The 19,050-nt window shown below is 48.5% G+C and overlaps 1 protein-coding gene across 7 annotated transcripts in view; it reads left to right on the top strand.

Annotated features, from left to right (window-relative positions):
* Positions 1–1,663: 1,663 nt before the first annotated feature.
* The window catches only part of LOC128853731 (cell division cycle protein 20 homolog), a 29,467-nt gene continuing 12,080 nt past the window's right edge, over positions 1,664–19,050 (top strand). For 3 of the 7 annotated variants that reach the window (XR_008452439.1, XM_054080787.1, XM_054080782.1), the window contains exons 1-9: positions 2,912–3,142; positions 4,179–4,324; positions 5,764–5,860; positions 6,288–6,416; positions 6,737–6,933; positions 7,295–7,374; positions 7,577–7,808; positions 7,918–8,043; positions 8,214–8,325. Coding sequence is in view for 5 of the 7 variants with exons in the window: in XM_054080787.1 (XP_053936762.1) it covers positions 4,196–4,324; positions 5,764–5,860; positions 6,288–6,416; positions 6,737–6,933; positions 7,295–7,374; positions 7,577–7,808; positions 7,918–8,043; positions 8,214–8,325 (1,102 nt within the window). In the remaining 2 variants the exon portion in view is untranslated. Of the gene's footprint in view, positions 2,046–2,911; positions 3,143–4,178; positions 4,325–5,763; positions 5,861–6,287; positions 6,417–6,736; positions 7,375–7,576; positions 7,809–7,876; positions 8,044–8,213; positions 8,326–19,050 lie in introns of those variants that run through there. The other 4 variants (XM_054080785.1, XM_054080784.1, XM_054080783.1 and 1 more) reach the window with 4 other exon arrangements.

Genomic DNA, 19,050 nt, shown 5'->3' with positions numbered 1-19,050 from the left:
TGACCATGGCATCTATGTTATGGAATCTCCCTCTGACCAGCCGGGGTCAGCTGTCCTGGCTGTGTCCCCCTGACAACTTCTTGCCCACCCGCAGCCACTCACTGGGAGGGAGCAGAGGGAGCAACTCTTGACGCTGTGCAAAGGAGACAATCACTGCCCTCACTCTTCTGGCACCAGGACGATGCCACAGGACCCAAAGAATCTCACAGTTCGAAAGGAAAGTGGAGAAACTGGAAAGGATCTGGAGGAGGTCTGCCAGGATGGAGTTAGGGGCCCACAGCATGAGCATTTGGCCTGCGGGGGGAGGCTCGGGGCAACCTGCTAAGTGGGTCTCTATATCTTGTGTTCAAAGGAAAACCTAGGGAATAAGAGGGCTCAGGTGACCTCCAGTCCAATTCTCAGCTCCAAGCAGGGCCAGCTCTGAATTCAGACCAGGCTGCTCAGTCCATGTCAACATCTGCACAGAGACTTTAGACATCAACAAGACACCGAGGACACAATTAAAAGAGAGGATTTGGGCATTTGACCTGCTCTATGAACACAGCTATCGGTCTACCACACCTTCTATGATACCTGGGAACGTCCACCTTCTTGTCCAGAGCAGCAGGATCCTTCTGCCAGTCTCCTGGCCCATCTCCAGCCCTTGGGGTCCTTTAGGCTGGAAACAGAATTCAAACAAAATGACTTGGAAACTGTCATCTTAAAAACTACAAGAGTGGGAGGTGGAGGCATCTTAAAGCTTCCAGGTTCTTGTGGAAGACTTAAGAGTTCTGTGAAAGGAAGAGGATGGTTTTGAATAAACTGATTTTAGATCATTTCATGTGATGGCTCTGCTCCCCCATTTCCATCATCTGCACCCTGAAACCTCACCTGCTTTTCTAGATTGCCTCTCAGACCTGACCAAGCGATGAAAAGAAAGGCAGAGGAATGGCCCTATGCCTCTGTGAATCTCCTGGGTTCTGGCACTGGGATGGCTACAATGTCATTCCACTTTTAACCCCCTAAAGAACCAACCTGGGAAGTGACTCTGCAAGTCTGACTCAACAAGGCCCATGGACAGGACAGGCTGTGTCTGTGTCTGCAGACCCACACACCTACAGATTAGCTCAAGCTGGGAATGTCAGTCAAACCTGGTCTCCTGGGCCACGGACAGAGGGGTGGGTGAAGGTCCAGGTGATGCTGGTCAGGGCCATGAAGGCCCATGGATGCTCTCAGGGTCCTGACACTGCCCCACGGGTAGAGAGAAAGGAATGAACCACACTGAGCCTTGACCTGTAATGAGATGGGATCCCATGGAGAGGAGCCACACTGGAGCAGGGGAGAAGTGTGAGGAGGAAGGAGCAGCAGAGATGTTCTTCACTGACTGTTAACCCCCTCTTCACCACCCTCCATGCTCCTTCTGGGGATGGGGTGGGCAAAGGAACTGGGAGCAAAGGAGTCATTTGAGCGTGGGAGAAATCAGGAGAGGAATGGGTTTTAATGTTTTGTTCTTGTTTCTCATAATCCAAACCTTTCTTAACTGGCAATAAATTAAACAGACCTTCAGCAAAGTCCACGTGTCTTTGCCAGCGACAGTCATTGGGCCCTGAACTCCTTTGCTTTCTCTTGACCCATGAGCTTTCCTGGTTTGTTTTCTCCCTCTGTATCATTGGTTCCGGGCAGGGAGGGAGCAGCTGCGGGAGGAACCGGCTGCTGGACAAGGTTAACCCACCACAGGACATATCAGGGCTGCTGTGTCCAGGATGGGGCTCCCAGCACGAGGAAGACCCTGCCCAGCCTGGAGCGAGTCCTGCCGAGCCCAGAGGATGGTTGGGCCTGGAGCACATTATGGACAAGGAGAGGCTGAGAGAGCTGGGCTTTGAGAAACCTTTCAGGGGGAAACACTGAGCAAGGCCCCAGGGCAGCTGGGGGATCCCAATCCATGGACGTTCTCCGTGTCTGATGAGACAAAGCCTTGAGCCCCTGATGTGTTTGGAGCTGTGTGAGAAAGGGTTTGGCTGAGAGACCAGCAGTGGCAAGAGCTGTGGGACTGGGGTGCAAGAAAGGTCAGTAGGAAATGGGTTCCCTTTTTATTAATAACGCTGGTGGGGTTGGGTATCGGTGAGCAAAGGAGGAGGACAGAGGTTTCCTTGTAGCAAGAGCCCTGAAATGTGGGGGCACCCCAAAATCTCATCACAAGATCTTGCACTCCCCCTCAGCCCCACCTCAACTCTTGGGAGAGAGTTTTAGGGTCTCTAGGGGCCCTGGGGTCCTTGGGGGTGGCTGAAGTGGGGGTTTGGAGGTCCCCAGGGGGTCTGGGGGATATTTGGGGGAGGCTATATGGAACTGGGGCTGGGGTTTGGGGTTCCTGCGGGGCTTGGCAAGGGGTATTGGGGGGGCTGGGGTGGAGATTTGGGGTGCCCAGGGGCTCAGGGGAGGCATTGGGTAGGGGCTAGGGTGCAGGTGTTGGGGACCCCAGAAGCTTTGGGGGAGGTGGGGTTGGATTTCCTACAGGTTTGCGGGAGATTTGGGAGCACTATGGGGGGACAGGGCTGAGTTTTGGGGTTCCTCTAGCTAGGCCCAGGTGAGCATTGGGGGGCTGGGGTGGGGTATTTTTTTAGCTGCCCTGGAGGTTTGTGGGGGGTGGGGCTGGATCTTGGGGTCCCCAGGGGCTTGGGGAGAGCTGAGGTGGGGGTTTTGGGGTCCCCAGGGTCTGTGGGGGAGATTTGGGGAGGAGTTTATGGGGGGATAGGGCTGAGTTTTGGGGTCCCCAGGGGCTTTGGAGGTGCTGAGGTGGGGCTTTGGGGATCCCCTGAGGGTTTGAGGGGGATTTGGGGGGGCTGTGGGAAGGGGTGAGATGGGTTTTGGGCTTCGTGGGGGCTTTGGGGAGCTGGGATGGGGTTTGGGGGCTCCTTGGGGCTTGGAAGGGAACACTGCCCCCCTGAATGCACTCAGGAGCCCCCATCTTCCGGGTGCCCCGACCCCCCCATTCCTTTTTGGAGTGCCCCCTCCGTCCCCGCCCCAGGGAATGGGAGGGGCCGTCCTCGCTTCAGCCAATGAGAGGCGCGACCGCGCGGGTCCAACCGCCGGCGCGGGGCTGCGGAGCCTTAACGGCAGCGCGGAGGTGAGGGCGGCAGCGCGGAGCCTTAACGGCAGCGCGGAGGTGAGGGCGGCAGCGCGGCTGAGGGGCTGCGGGGGAGGAACCGACTGGCAGGGCTGGGGGCGGCGGGGAGGGGCGAGAGAGCCGCGGGGAAAGGGGAGAGGAGGGCAGGGAGGGGAAGGAGAGGGAGGGGAGAGGGGAGAAAGGGCTGAGAGAGGGAGGGGAGAGGGGAGAAAGGGCTGGGAGAGGGAGGGGAGGGGGGAGGGGAGAGGAGGAGAGCAAGATGGGGAAAAGGGGGGAGAGAGGGAGGGGCTGAGAGAGAGGAGAAGGGGTAGAAGGGAGAGCTGAGGGGGGAAGGGAGGGTAAAGGAGCTGGGGAGAGGGAGGAAAGGGAGACGGAGAGGGAAGAGAGGGAGAAGCGTGTGGGAGAGAGAGAGAGGAGGGGAGAGTGGGATAGAAGGGGAGGGAGAGAGAGAGAAAGAGGGGAGAGGGAGGGCTCAGGAGATGGGGGGAGAGGCAGAGAAGGCTTCAGTGCCGAGGGTGCTGCGGATCAGCCCAGGGGTTGTGGTGGCCAGGCTGCAGCCCCGGTCCCGTCCCGTTGCTGCCCCCACTGACGCCCTCGCCTGCAGCCCACGTGCAGTTTCTGCTCGAGGCGACCCTTCTGCTGTACACAGCATTTCTCGAGGCGATTCTCCAGGCTATTCCCGAGGTGATCCCTGCAGCAATCCCCGCGGTGCTGCCGCAGCCGCTCCTGGCAATCCCCGAGGCCGAGCAGAGCTCGGCCCCATCAGCCGCACCGGCAGCGGCTCCCGCAGCTCCAGCGGGATGTGGTGCGGCACAGCCTGTGAGCGGTGGCAGAGGAGAGTGCGGGGGGCCGAGGGGCAGAGACCTCTGCAGTTGCTGTCTGTTGGCAGCCCCTAACTCACGCATTAGATGGGGGGCAGAGGTCCGAGCAAGTTGGGCTTTGGATGGCACGAGCTCTGTGAGTGCCGCTTGTCTGCGAGGGGGGATGTGGCAAAGCACTGGCTTTGCTGTCTCAGGAAGGCTCTGGTCTGGGCTCTTGCGTAGCCATAAGACAATAGCGATGTGTGTGAATGCAGGTAAAGAAGGATCCAGAATGCAGAGGATGCAAAGGATCGTTGGGCCAGATTGCTACTTTCCCAGCCGTAGCACTCTGGACATGGATGTGGCCAAGTTCCTCCTGACCAGACAGAAGGACGCTGCTGAGGTGTCACCTGCCAAGAAGGTGAGCATGTTGCTGAGTTCCGTTGAGTGCACTGGTCCCTCCCAGACCCCTTCCTGGCCTTTCCCAGAGAAGCAACCTGGAAGTTCTCTCGCGTGGGTGCATGAGGCTGACAGCCCCGAGTAGCGGTGGCTCCAGCTCTGTTCTTCAGGAGTTGGGGATGAGGTTTGAGCTGTAGGGCCTGAGAAGGGAACGTGGACAGGGGAGCCTGAGCGAAGCTGTTCTGTAGGGACATTGCCCTGGGGGCAAGGAAGAGCTTCTGCTGCTTCCTTTGCTCTATTTGAAAGCCTCATCAGCCCCGGGGACAGAGCTCCAAAGCTCACGTGAGTCTGTGCCCAGTGATGCTGCTGGCAGGAGCTGTTCCAGGACAATGTCTGCATGGGGAGCTGCTCTGGAATGCGTCTGCTGGGTTCTGACATCTATTTAGGAAGCTTTTGGTTCCTTGTGGCTGTGGCTTTCTCTGCTGGCCATGAGACACTGACCTGTCCACTCTTCTGTGCGACAATGGGAGCAGGACAGTGTGCTGGAGTCTGAGGAAAAAACATTTGGAGCTGTGTCATGGTTTAGACCGAGCCCGGCTGATTTCGGCAGCTAAAAGCATGTAGTTGTACTCCCCAATCCCTCCCCTCCCCACTGCCAGGGAAAGAGGGAAAGGGAGATGAGAGGAAAGAGACTTGTGAGTTGGAAACTAAAACTGCAGCTTTAATGAAATGATAATAATAATAATAATAATGGTAATGATTATTAAACTAATTAGAAAGTAATAAAAAATATATACAAATATCTGAGATCACGCCCCCTCCCCATCCCTCAGTGACCGAATGTCACCACAGATCCTGCAGAGCAGATACGAGGGAATGGCTCCACGGCCAGGAGGGAGCTGATGTCAGGAACCGGATTGAGGAACACACGGGTCCAGGGTCAGGGGCAAACAGAGAGACGAGGTCCTCACCAGGCATTGCAGAAGAGGTGGCCGATCCTCGTGGTCTCTCAGTTTTATATCGAGGGTGACGTAGATGGGCTGGAATCCTCTGTTGGTTGCTTTAGGGTCACCTGTCCTGTCTGTCCCGCCTTGACAGCATGGCCTTTTTCCCCTGTGTCTAGGATGGCCTTGGTTCCTGAGGGATAAGTGTGAGCATTGGTCTTGTTGCGTACCAATGCCCTGTGGGATCCTGTCTAGTGAAGAACGGTGTCTCAAAAGCATGCAGTAGCTTTCAGAGAATGAAGTTAGCGAGAGCAGCTGAGTTAGGTCCCAAACTGACTGTAATCGAGCTCCAAGGCCTTGGAGCTGGCTGGATGCTGCTGATGCCCACCCCACGGCTGGGCACCTCCTGATCTTAGGAGAAGGCAGCTGAGGTGTGTGCTCTGCCAGCTGCAGTTTGAGGTGGAGCACGGGCTTTGTGTTTCCAATGCATCTCGCTGAGAGTGAATTGTCTCTGTAGGAGTTCCAGAGAGCCCGAGCAGTGATTCTGAACGGCTTTGATCTGGAAAAGGCAAAGATCCTGGGCCTCAGTGGAAAGGCTCAGAGCACTGCGGCAGGTGAGGGACAGGGTCTGGGTGAGTTGGCTCAGCTGCAGACCCCTCGGCAGGGGAACAACAGCCCAGAGGCTCCACACTTGGAGGGATCAGCTGGCTTCTCGGAGCTGCTGTGCACGTTGGGGCTTCCCTAATCCTTAAGTTTCCAGTGGCTGAGAGGCTGTGTGGCAGCTCCAGTGAATTGATTTACAAAAGCTGCCAGGTGCTTCCTGGAGCTGCAGGTGGCAAACCTTCCCAATGGCTGCACAAGCTTCCAAGTCCCTCGCTGAGCAGTTCACCCCGCCAGTGCTGTTAGTGCCCTGCACTCTTCTGAGCGTGGCTCTGCTCTCAGGGCTGCATGTTCCCTGGGAGGGATTTCTCCTTGGGTGAGCAGGGCTTAGCTGGGAGGAAAGAGGAACTCAGGCTAACCAAAGTGTTTCTCTGCACACAGGCTTTCAGAACAATCTCAAAGCGTTCTACAGGCACCAGGTGATGCCTGGGTGCATCAGGAGGAAGGGCCGATGCATTTCGTCCGCAGCAGACTGGATCCTGGATGCCCCAGGCATCCGCGATGACTATTGTAAGTGGGCTGCGATGTCGATTGCTGGGCATTGAGGTCATTGTGTAGTGCAGTGCAGTTCCCAGGACAGTGTGGTCTGAGGAACTGGAGCTGTGCCTGGGCTGTTTCAGTCTCTTATGGCCTCGGGCTGGCACGGACCACTTTTGGGGTGAAGCCTCCCAGGAACAGTGGTTCCAAGGGCTGTGCAGGTGACTTGGACTGATGCTATGGGGCCCCCAGCTGGGCATGGTGACAGCCAGAAGGTGCAGCATCAGCCCTGGTGAAGGGCTCTCCAGGGCAGCACAGTGTGACCTGCATTGCATTGCTCTTCCAACCTGTAGGTCTGACTCTCCTTGACTGGAGCACTCAAAACCTCCTGGCGCTGGCTCTGGACACCACTGTCTACCTGTGGGACCACACCTCCGGGGAGACCGTCAACCTCATGGAGACAGAGTACGCAGCTGGTTATGTTTCCTCTGTGTCCTGGGGTAACGGAGGAGACTGCCTTGCTGTTGGCACGAGCAATGGTGAGGTGCAGGTGAGTGCAGGAGTCAAACTGGAACTGTCCAGGGATTGCTGGAACTATGGGGCCTTGGGACAAAGGCTTGGCTGGCACAAGAAGGGTGGAACACGCTCTGACTTGCTTGGTGTGGTCTGGAGATGCCCACAGCCAGAGAAGAGCTGCAGCAGCAAGGCAGAGCTTGGGTTTGGGATTTCTGAGCCCTCGAGTTCTCCTCCGTTCTGTGGGCACGAGATACAAATTGATTGCTGCTCCCAGGGTGACCAGGCTGAATGCCAGAGCCTGCACAGTGGCATTTGTAGGGCAAAACAACGGGGCTGGCATTTCCTGATACTCTGGAGTACTTCTTGCTCTGCTTCTCTACCTGTGGGACATCAAGTGTCAGAAACGTCTCCGCACTCTGACCAGCCATGTGTCCTGTGTGGGGTGTCTCAGCTGGAACAGCTACATCCTGTCCAGGTAAAGCAGTGGGTGGGGGTGGGAAGGGTGATGTAGAGCTGGTGCAAATTCTTCTGGATCTGCTTCACTTGGCCCAGCAGGCCAGCGCTGCTGGTAGCACTGGTGTGAAACCCTGCAGCAGGTCCAGCAGTCCTGCCCCAGCACCAGGAGGGTGTTTCATGCCGATGTGTGCAGCCTGACCCTGAGCACCTTCTCTCTGCAGCGGGTCATGCAGTGGCCTCATCCACCACCACGAGGTCCGAGTCGCTCAGCATCACGTGGCCACGCTCGCTGGTCATATGCAGGAGGTGTGTGGACTGAAGTGGTCTCTAGACGGCCACTACCTTGCCAGTGGTGGTGATGACCACGTGGTGAACATCTGGCCAAGCATCCAGGGGGGCCATGGAGGATTTGCTCCAGTCCAGACCTTCCGTCAGCACCAGGGTGCTGTCAAGGTGAGCCCAGGGCAGCGGTGGGCATGCATTTGCGTGCGGGGCAGATATGCAGCTCTCCCTGCGTACAGGTTGCTTCTGGCACACCTTAGGACGAGCCCCCTTCTCGCAGGCTGTGGCATGGTGTCCGTGGCAGTCCAGCATTTTCGCCACTGGAGGTGGAGCCAGTGACAAACGCATCCGCCTCTGGAACGTGTGTTCTGGCAGCTGCCTCAGCAATAATGTTGCCCGTTCCCAGGTGAGACATGGACGTCAGGTTGTGTGTAAACGGCTTCTGGTGGGACGCCGGAGCAGAGTAGCTGACTCCTGAGGCGCAGGGGCAGGGACAAGGAGGGGGCCGTGCTCCTCTCTGGGTGCTGAGCATCAGCACAAGCAGCTTGTCTTCCCTGCATTCCTGCCTCCTGCCAGGTTTCTTCCATCCTGTGGTCAACAAACTACAAGGAGCTCATTTCAGGCCATGGAGAGAATCAGCTGGTGATCTGGAAGTATCCAGCCATGTCCAAGGTCACCGAGCTGCGAGGTAGGCTGCACCCCTTGCCCGGGGAAGAGAGGGTCATCGAAATTGTGAAGTCATCGAAATGCAAGGACAGTGAAGTGATAATTATGACGTCATAGAAGAGCCAGGTGATAGCAGGGCAAATTGTTAAGTCCTAGTAAGACTGGGTAGTATAAGGGCCAATTGTGAAGTCATTGAATTGCAGCGAAACTGAAGAAAGAACTGTGATGTCATAGAAGGGCCAGGCCATGGCAGGGCAAATTGTTAAGTGGTAATAAGACTGGGCAGTAGGATTGTCAATTGTGAAGTCATCAAAAGGCAGGGACTTTAAAGAGCAGACTGTAATGTCATAGAAGGGCCCAGGTGACAGCAGGGCATATTTTTAAGTCATAATAAGACTGGGTATTAGAAGGGTCAATTGTGAAGTCATGGAAATGCAAGGACATTGAAGAGCCAATGGTGATGTCATCGAAGGGCCACGTCATAGCAGGGCAGATTGTGAAGTAGTACTAAGACTTGGTAGTCAAAGGACCAATGGAAGTCACCGAAGTGCATGGACATTTAAGTGAGAATTGTGATGTCATGGAAGTGCTAGGTGATAGCAGGGCAAGTTGTTATGTCCTAATAAAAGTGGGGAGTAGAATGGCCAACTGTGAAGTCATCAAGGTGCAGGGATACTGAATAGAGAATTGTGATGTCCTAGAAGAGCCAGGACATAGCAGGGCAAATTTTTCAGGGGTAATAAGTCTGGGTAGTAGAAGGGCCAATTTCTAAGTCATCAAAGTGCAGGGACACTGGAGGGTGAATGTTGATGTCCCAGAAGTGAAAGGTGACAACAGGGCATATTTTTAAGTCCTAATAAGATTAGGTAGTACAAGGGCCTATTCTGAAGCCATCGAAATACAGGGATATTGAAAAGCGAATTGTGATGTCACAGAAGGGAAAGGTGACAGCAGGGCATATTGTTAAGTCATAATAAGACTGAGTTATAGAAGGGCTAATTGTGAAGTCATCATAGTGCAGGGAAATTTAAGATAGAACTGTGATGACATAGAAGAGTCAGGTCATAGCAGGGCAAATTGTTAAGCCACCATAAGACTGGGTAGTAGAAGGCCAACTGTGAAGTCACCAAAGTGCATGGACATTTAAGTGAGAACTGTGATGTCCTAGAAGAACCAGGACTTAGCAGGGCTATTTGTTAAGTCGTAATAAGTCTGAGTTGTAGAAAAAACAATTTTGAGGTCATTGAAGTGCAGGGACACTGAAAAAAGGATTGTGATGCAATAGAAGGGACAGGTCATAGCAGGGCAAATTGTTAAGTCATAATAAGACTTGGTAGTATAAGGGCAATTGTGAATTCATCGAAGTGCAGCGACACTGAATAGAGTATTGCGGTGTCATAGAAGAGTCAGGTCATATCAGGGCAAATTGTTAAGTCGCAGTAAGGCTAGGTGCTAGAAGAGCCAATACTGACGTCATCAAGATGCAGGGACATTGAAGAGCAAATTGTGATGTCATACAAATAAAGCTGACAGCTGGGCAAATTGTTAAGTCATAATTTGACAGGGTAGTAGAAGGGAAATTTTGTAGTCATAGAAGTGCAGAAATATTTAATTGAGAATTGTGGTGTCATAGCAGGGCCAGGTCATAGCAGGGCAACTTCTTAAGTACTAATAAGTCTGGGTAGTAGGAGGGCCAATTGTGAAGTCCTCGAATTGCAGGGACACTGAATAGAGAATTGTGATGTCATAGAACAGCCAGGTGATGGTAGGGAAAGTTGTTAAGTCGTATTAAGACTTGTATATATAAGGACCGACTGTGAAATAATTGAAATGCAAGGACATGTAAGTGATAATTGTGATGTCATAGAAGAGCCAGGTGACAGCAGGTAAAATTGTTAAGTCCTAGTAAGACTGGGTAGTAAAAAGACCAATTGTGAAGTCCCCTAAGTGCAGGGACAATGAAAAGAGGATTGTGATGTCATAGAAGGACCATGTGATAGCAGGGCAAATTTTTAAATCGTACTAAGACTTGGTTATATAAGGGCCAACTATGAAGTCATCGAAATGCAAGGACATTGAAGTGATAGTTGTGACGTCATAGAGGAGCCAGGTGATAGTAGGGCAAATTGTTAAGTCGTACTAAGACGTGGTCGATAAGGACAAACTATGCAGTCATCGAAATGCAAGGATATTGAAGTGATAATTGTGATGTCATAGAAGAGCCAGGTGACAGCAGGGCAAATTTTTAAGTCCTAGTAAGACTGGGTAACAGAAAGACAAATTGTGAAGTCACCTAAGTGCAGGGACAATGAAAACAATATTGTGATTTCATAGAAGGGCCAGGTGATAGCAGGGCAAATTGTTAAGTCGTACTAAGACTTGGTTATAAAAGGCCCAACTATGAAGTCATCGAAATCCAATGACATTGTGTTATAATTGTGATGTCATAGAAGAGCCATGTGATAGCAGGGCAAATTGTTAAGTTGTACTAAGACTTGGTTATATAAGGGCCAACTGTGAAGTCATCGAAATGCAAGGACATTGAAGTGATAATTGTGACGTCATAGAAAAGCCAGGTGATAGGAGTGCAAATTGTTAAGTCCTAGTAAGACTGGGTAGTAGAAAGACAAATTGTGAAGTCACCTAAGTGCAGGAACAATGAAAAGAGGATTGTGATGTCATAGAAGTGCCAGGTGATAGCAGGGGAAATTGTTAAGTCATACTAAGACTTGGTTATATAAGGCCCAACTATGAAGTCATCGAAATGCAAGGACATTGTGTTATAATTGTGATGTCATGGACATTGTGTTATAATTGTGATGTCATGTGGAGAGTTTTTGTAGAGACATGGCTTGAGGAGAAGGGACGTGAGAAAATACAGCTGGTGAAATAATAGCAGCCTCATACAAGGCCACAGTTGTTATCTCCTATGTTACAACTGTGGCCTTGTATGAGGCTGCTATTATTTCACCAGCTGTATTTTCTCACGTCCCTTCTCCTCAAGCCATGTCTCTACAAAAACTACCCCGCCGCCACCACCTTCTGGCTCTGCCTCAGAGGCAGCTTCTGAGCCGTCCGCACCCCCCAAAGAGCAGGGGCCGCGGCCGAAAGCTCCCTCGGCCGTTCTCCCTCTGGGCAATGAGTCAACTCCTGGGGCGGAAAGCGAGCTAGCGGAGGTCATTGCCAGGGAGCGGAGAGAAGCTTGGGCTGCACTTGCAAAAGATGGCTTGGAAAGGGGAGATGACTGTGCGGTTAATGCAGCAGCACAGCTAGCGTGCCCGGTCACCTTCCAGGCTCAGGCAGGTGGAGGACTGATGGCAACAATTACTGCCCTTGTTTGGAAATTGCTGTCACAGTTGCGATCTACAGTCAGCCAGTTCGGGGTGACAAGTGAGCCAGTAAAGCAGATGTTAGACTACATATGGGGCACTCAAGTGCTTCTGCCCGCTGATTGTAGAGGAATAGCAAAGTTAATATTTACACAGCATCAACAGCTTTTATTTAATGCACATTGGCAAGCGATTGTTAACGAATGTGTGGCAGTACAGAGGCAGCCAGCAGATCCTCTTCATGGAGTGACAGCTGATGAGCTTATGGGGCTGGGAGCGTTTCTCCGCACGGAAGCTCAGGCTATGGTGGGACCAGACAAGTGCCAAGAGGCTATGAGATTGGTCAGATTGGCTATAGATAAGGTAAAAGAACCTGGAGGAGTACCCGTATATATGGGAATCAAGCAGGGTCGGGAAGAACCGTTTGGTGCATTTATAGATAAGGCTGCTGCCGCAATAGCAAAAGCAGGGGTACCCGAATACATGTGAGGGGCACTGCTAAAACAGTGCGCTCTTCAAAATTGCAATCAGGCTACACGGAGTGTGATTAACACCTTGGGTGCAAATTGAACCATAGAGGAAGCATTAGAAAGGATGGCTCAAATGCCGTTAGGATCACAAGCATTTTTAGTAGATGCTATTAAGCAGCTGGGGCTGGGATTACAGGAACAGGCAAAGGCTTCACAAAATCAGGTGTTAGCTGCTCTTGCACCCCTTCAAGCGTCAGCTGCAGCTGATTTGGCTCCATCGGGAACCCGTACGTGATGCTACAGATGCAGAGGCATGGGTCACATGTGCCGAGAATGCCAGGCTACAGGGATATGGTGCCGAAAGAAGGCCAACGGCATCTTGGCTTGTATCAGAAATGGGGTCACCAGCAGGTCCAGGGAGGTTATTCTCCCTCTGTACTCAGCACTGGTGAGACCGCACCTCGAATACTGTGTTCAGTTCTGGACCCCTCACCACAAGAAGTATGTTGAGGCTCTGGAGCGTGTCCAGAGAAGAGCAACAAAGCTGGTGAGGGGGCTGGAGAACAAGTCTTACGAGGAGCGGCTGAGAGAGCTGGGGTTGTTTAGCCTGGAGAAGAGGAGGCTGAGGGGAGACCTTATTAGTCTCTACAACTACCTGAAAGGAGGTAGTGGAGAGGAGGGAGCTGGCCTCTTCTCCCAAGTGACAGGGTACAGGACAAGAGGGAATGGCCTGAAGCTCCGTCAGGGGAGGTTCAGGTTGGATATCAGAAAAAAATTCTTCACAGTAAGAGTCCTTGGGTACCGGAACAGCTGCCCAGGGAGGTGGTCGAGTCGCCTTCCCTGGAGGTGTTTAAGGAACGGGTGGATGAGGTGCTGAGGGACATGGTTTAGGGAGTGTTAGGAATGGTTGGACTCGATGATCCAATGGGTCCTTTCCAACCTTGTGATTCTGTGATATAAGGGCCAATTGTGAAGTCATTGAAATGCAAGGATATTGAAGTGATAATTGTGATGTCATAGAAGAGCCAGGTGACAGTAGGGCAAATTGTTAAGTCGTAGTAAGACTTGATTATATAAAGGCCAATTGGGAAGTCATCGAAATGCAAGGATGTTCAAGTGATAATTGTGATGTAATACAAGAGGCAGGTGATAGCACGGCAAATTGTTAAGTCGTACTAAGACTTGGTTATAGAAGGCGCAACTATGAAGTCAGCGAAGTGTAAGGACATTGTGTTACAATTGTGATGTCATATCAGAGCCAGGTGACAGTAGGGCAAATTGTTAAGTCCTAGTGTGACTGGGTAGTAGAAAGACAAATTCTGAAGTCATCTAAGTGCAGGGACAATGAAAAGAGGATTGAGATGTCATAGAAGAGCCAGGTGATAGCAGGGCTAATTGTTAAGTCCTAGTAAGACTGGGTAGTAGAAAGACCAATTGTGAAGTCACCTATGTGCAGGGAGAATTAAAAGAGGATTGTGATGTCATAGGAGGTCCAGGTGATAACAGGGCAAATTGTTAAGTCGTACCAGGACTTGGTTATATAAAGGCGAATTGGGAAGTCATCGAAATGAAGGACGTTGAATAGGTAATTGTGATGTTATAGAAGAGCCAGATGATAGCAGGGGAAATTGTTAAGTCGTACTAAGACTTGGTTATATAGGGGCCAGTTGTGAAGTCATTGAAATGCAATGACATTGTGTTATAACTGTGATATCATAGAAGAGCCGGGTGATAGCAGGGCAAATTGTTAAGTCGTACCAAGACTTGGTTATAGAAGGGCCAATTGTGAAGTCATCGAAATGCAAGGACATTGTATTGATAATTGTGATGTAATAGAAGAGCCAGGTGCCAGCAGGGCAAATTGTTAAGTCGTACTAAGACTTGGTTTTATAAGGGCCAACTATGAAGTCATCGAAATGCAGTGACATTGTGTTATAATTGTGATGTCATAGAAGAGCCAGGTAATAGCGTGCCAAATTGTTAAGTCGTAGTAAGACTTGATTATATAAGGCCCAACTATGAAGTCATCGAAATGCAATGATATCGTGCTGTAATTGTGATGTCATAGAAGATCCAGGTGACAGCAGGGCAAATTGTTAAGTCGTACTAAGATTTGGTTATATAAGGGGAAATTGTGAAGTCATCGAAATGCAAGGATATTGAAGTGATAATTGTGATGTCATAGAAGAGCCAGGTGACAGCACGGCAAATTTTTAAGTCCTATTAAGACTGGGTAATAAAAAGACCAATTGTGAACTCACCTCAGTAGAGGAACAATGAAAATAGGATTGTGATGTCATAGAAGGGCCAGGTGATAGCAGGGGAAATTGTAAAGTCGTACTAAGACAAGGTTATGAAAGGGCCAACTATGAAGTCATCGAAATGCAAGGACATTGAAGTGATAAATGTGATGTCATGAAGAGCCAGGTGATAGCAGGGCAAACTGTGAAGTCGTAGTAAGACTTGGTTATATAAGGGCTAATTGTGCATTCGTCAAAATGCAAGGACATTGTGTTATAATTCTGATGTCATAGAAGGGCCACGTGATAGCAAGGTAAATTTTGAAGTCTTAGTAAGACTTGGTTATATAAGGGCCAGTTGTGAAGTCATTGAAATGCAATGACATTGTGCTATAATTGTGATGTCATAGAAGAGCCAGATGATAGCAGGGCAAATTGTTAAGTCGTACGAAAACTTGGATGTATAAGGGCCAACTATGAAGTCATCGAAATGCAATGACATTGTGTTATAATTGTGATGTCATAGACGATCTTGGTGACAGCAGGTCAAATTGTTAAGTCCTAGTAAGACTGGGTAGCAGAAAGACCAATTGTGAAGTCACATGAGTGCAGGGACAATGAAAAGAGGATTGTGATGTCATAGAATAGCCAGGTGAGAGCAGGGCAAAGTCTTATGTCGTACTAAGACTTGGTTATATAAGAGCCAATTGTGAAGTCATCGAAATGCAAGGACATTGAGGTGATAATTGTGATGTCATAGAAGAGCCAGGTGATTGCAAGGCAAATTGTTAAATCGTACTAAGACTTTGTTATATAAGGGAAAATTGTGAGGTCAACGAAGTGCAATGACATTGTGTTATAATTGTGATGTGATTGTAGAGCCAGGTGATAGCAGGGCAAATTGTTAAGTCCTAGTAACACTGTGTAGTAGTAAGAGAAATTGTGAAGTCACGTAAGTTCAGGGACAATGAAAATAGGATTGTGATGTCATAGAAGAGCCATGTGATAGCAGCAGAAATTTTAAGTCATACTAAGACTTGGTTATATAAGGGCCAATTGTGAAGTCATCGATATGCAAGGGCATTGTGTTAGAATTGTGATGTCATAGAAGAGCCAGGTGACGGCAGGGCAAATTGTTAAGTTGTACTACGACTTGGTTATATAAGGGCCAAATCTGAAGTCATCAAAATGCAATGACATTGTGTTATAATTGTGATGTCATAGAACAGCCAGGTGACGGCAGGGCAAATTGTTAAGTCCAGTAGGACTAGTTACTAGAAAGACCAATTTTGAAGTCACCTAAGTGCAGGGACAATGAAAAGAGGATTGTGATGTGGTAGAAAGCCAGGTGATAGCAGAGTAAATTGTTAAGTCGTGCTAAGACTTGGTTATATAAGGGAGAATTGTGAAGTCATCGAAATGGAAGGACATTGAAGTGACAATTGTGATGTCATAGAAGAACCAGGTGATAGCAGGACAAATTTTAATTCGTACTAAGACTTCGTTATATAAGGGCCAACTATGAAGTCATCGAAAAGCAATGACATTGTGTTATAATTGTGATGTAAAAAAGAGCCAGATGACTGCATGTAAAATTGTTAAGTCCTTGTAAGACTGGGTAGTAGAAATACCAATTGTGAAGTCACCTTAGTGCAGGGACAATGAAAAGAGAATTTTGATGTCATAGAAAAGCCAGGTGATAGCAGGGCACATTGTTGATTCGTACTAAGACTTGGCTATATAAGGGCCAATTCTGAAGTAATCGAATTGCAATTACATTTTCTAACAGTTGTGGTGTCATAGAAGAGCCAGGTCATAGCAGGGCACATTGTTAAGTCGTAATAAGACTTCGTTATATAAGGACCAATTGTGAAGTCATCGAAATGCAAGGACAGTGTGTTATAATTGTTATGTTATAGAATACCAAGGTGACAGCAGGGAAAATTGTCAAGTCCTAGTAGGACTGGTTAGTAGAAAGACCAATTGTGAAGTCACGTAAGTGCAGGGAGAATGAAAACAGGATTGTGATGTGATAGAAAGCCAGGTGGTAACAGGGCAAATTTTTAAGTCGTACTAAGACTTCGTTATATAAGGCCTAACTATGAAGTCATTGAAATGCAATGACATTTTGTTATAATTGTGATGTCATAGAAGAGCTAGGTGATAGCATGTAAAATTGGTAAGTTATACTAAGACTTGGTTATATAAGGGCCAATTGTGAAGTCATCGAAATGCAAGGACATTTAATTGGTAATTGTGATGTCATGGAAGGACCAGGTGATAGCATGGCAAATTTTTAAGTCGTACTACAACTTGATTACATGAGGGGAAGTTGTGAATTCATCGAAATGCAAGGAGTTTGAAGTGATAATTGTGATGTCATAGAAGAGCCAGGTGATAGCAGGGCAAATTGTTAAGTCGTACTAAGTCTTGGTTATTTAAGGACCAATTGTGAAGTCATCAAAATGCAAGGACATAGTGTTATAATGGTGATGTCATAGAACAGCCAGGTGATAGCAAGCAAATTGTTAAGTCGTACTAAGACTTGGTTATATAAAGGCCAATTGTGAAGTCATCGAAATGCAAGGACATTGAAGTGATAATGGTGATGTCATAGAAGAGCCAGGTGATAGCAGGGCAAATTGTTAACTCGTACTAAGACTTGGTTATTTAAGGACCAATTGCGAAATCATTGAAATGCAAGGACATTGAAGTGATAATTTTGATGTCATAGAAGAGCTAGGTGACAGCAGGTAAAATTGTTAAGTCCTAGTAAGACTGGGTAGTAGAAAGACCAATTGTGAAGTCACCTAAGTACATGGACAATGAAAAGAGGATAAAGATGTCATAGAAGGGCTAGGTGATAGCATGGCAAATTATTAAGTCGTACTAAGACTTGGTTATATAAGGGGCAATTGTGAAGTCTTCGAATTGCAAGGACATTGTGTTATAATTGAGATGTCATAGAAGAGCCAGATGATAGCAGGGCAGATTGTTAAGTCGTACTAAGACTTGATTATACAATGCCTAACTATGAATTCATCGAAATGCAATGACATTGTGTTATAATTGTGATGTCATAGAAGAGCCAGGTGATAGAAGGGCGAATTGTTAAGTCGTAATAAGATTTGGTTACATAAGGGCCAATTCTGAAGTTATCGAAATGCAAGGACATTGAAGTGATATGTTGTGACATCATAGAACAGCCAGGTGATAGGAGGGGAAATTGTTAAGTCCTAGTAAGACTGGGTATTAGAAAGACCAACTGTGAAGTTACCTAAGTGCAAGGACAATGAAAAGAGGATTGTGATGTCATATAAGGGCCAGGTAATAGGAGGGCAAATTGTTAAGTCGTACTAAGACTTGGTTATATAAGGCCCAACTATAAAGTCATCGAAATGCAATGGCATTGTGTTATAATTGTGATGTCTTAGAAGAGCCAGGGGACAGTAGGTAAAATTGTTAAGTCCTGGTAAGACTGGGAAGTAGAAAGACCAATTGTGAAGTCACCTAATTGTAGGCACATTGAAAAGTGGATTGTGACGTCATAGAAGAGCCAGGTGATAGGAGGGGAAATTGTTAAGTCCTAATAAGACTGGGAAGTAGAAAGACCAATTGTGAAGTCACCTAAGTGCTTGGACAATGAAAAGAGGATTGTGATGTCATAGAAAGCCACGTGTTAGCAGGGGAAATTGTTAAATCGTACTACAACTTCGTTATATAAGGGCTAATTGTGAGGTCATCGAAATGCAAAGACTTTGAAATGAGAACTGTGATGTCATAGAAGAGGCAGGCCACAGCTGGGCAAATTGTTAAGTCGTACTAAGACTTGTTTATATAAGGACCAATTGTGAAGTCATCGAAGTGCAAGGACATTGTGTTATAATTGTGATGTCATAGAAGAGCCAGGTGACAGCAGGTAAAATTGTTAAGTCCTAGTAAGACTGGGAATTAGAAGGACTAATTGTGAAGTCACCTAAGTACAGGGACAATGAAAAGAGGATTGTGATGTCATAGAAAGCCACGTGTTAGCAGGGGAAATTGTTAAATCGTACTACAACTTCGTTATATAAGGACTAATTGTGAAGTCATCGAAATGCAAAGACTTTGAAATGAGAACTGTGATGTCATAGAAGAGGCAGGCCACAGCAGGGCAAATTGTTAAGTCGTACTAAGACTTGGTTATAGAAGGGCCAATTGTGAAGTCATCGAAATGCAATGACATTGTGTTATAATTGTGATGTCATAGACGATCTTGGTGACAGCAGGTCAAATTGTTAAGTCCTAGTAAGACTGGGTAGCAGAAAGACCAATTGTGAAGTCACATGAGTGCAGGGACAATGAAAAGAGAATTCTGATGTCATAGAATAGCCAGGTGAGAGCAGGGCAAAGTCTTACGTCGTACTAAGACTTCGTTACATAGAAGCCCATTGTGAAGTCATCGAAATGCAAGGACATTGAGGTGATAATTGTGGTGTCATAGAAGAGCCAGGTGATAGCAGGGCAAATTGTTAAATCGTACTAAGACTTTGTTATATAAGGGAAAATTGTGAGGTCAACGAAGTGCAATGGCATTGTGTTATAATTGAGATGTGATAGTAGAGCCAGGTGATAGCAGGGCAAGTTGTTAAGTCCTAGTAAGACTGGGAAGTTGAAAGACCAATTGTGAAATCACCTAATTGTAGGGACATTGAAAAGTGGACTGTGA

Source organism: Cuculus canorus, chromosome 15, assembly GCF_017976375.1.
Source record: "Cuculus canorus isolate bCucCan1 chromosome 15, bCucCan1.pri, whole genome shotgun sequence".
NCBI classification, from domain to species: Eukaryota; Metazoa; Chordata; class Aves; order Cuculiformes; family Cuculidae; genus Cuculus; species Cuculus canorus.
The sequence above is the reverse complement of the archived record's forward strand: the minus strand, read 5'-3'. Positions and strand labels throughout refer to the sequence as shown.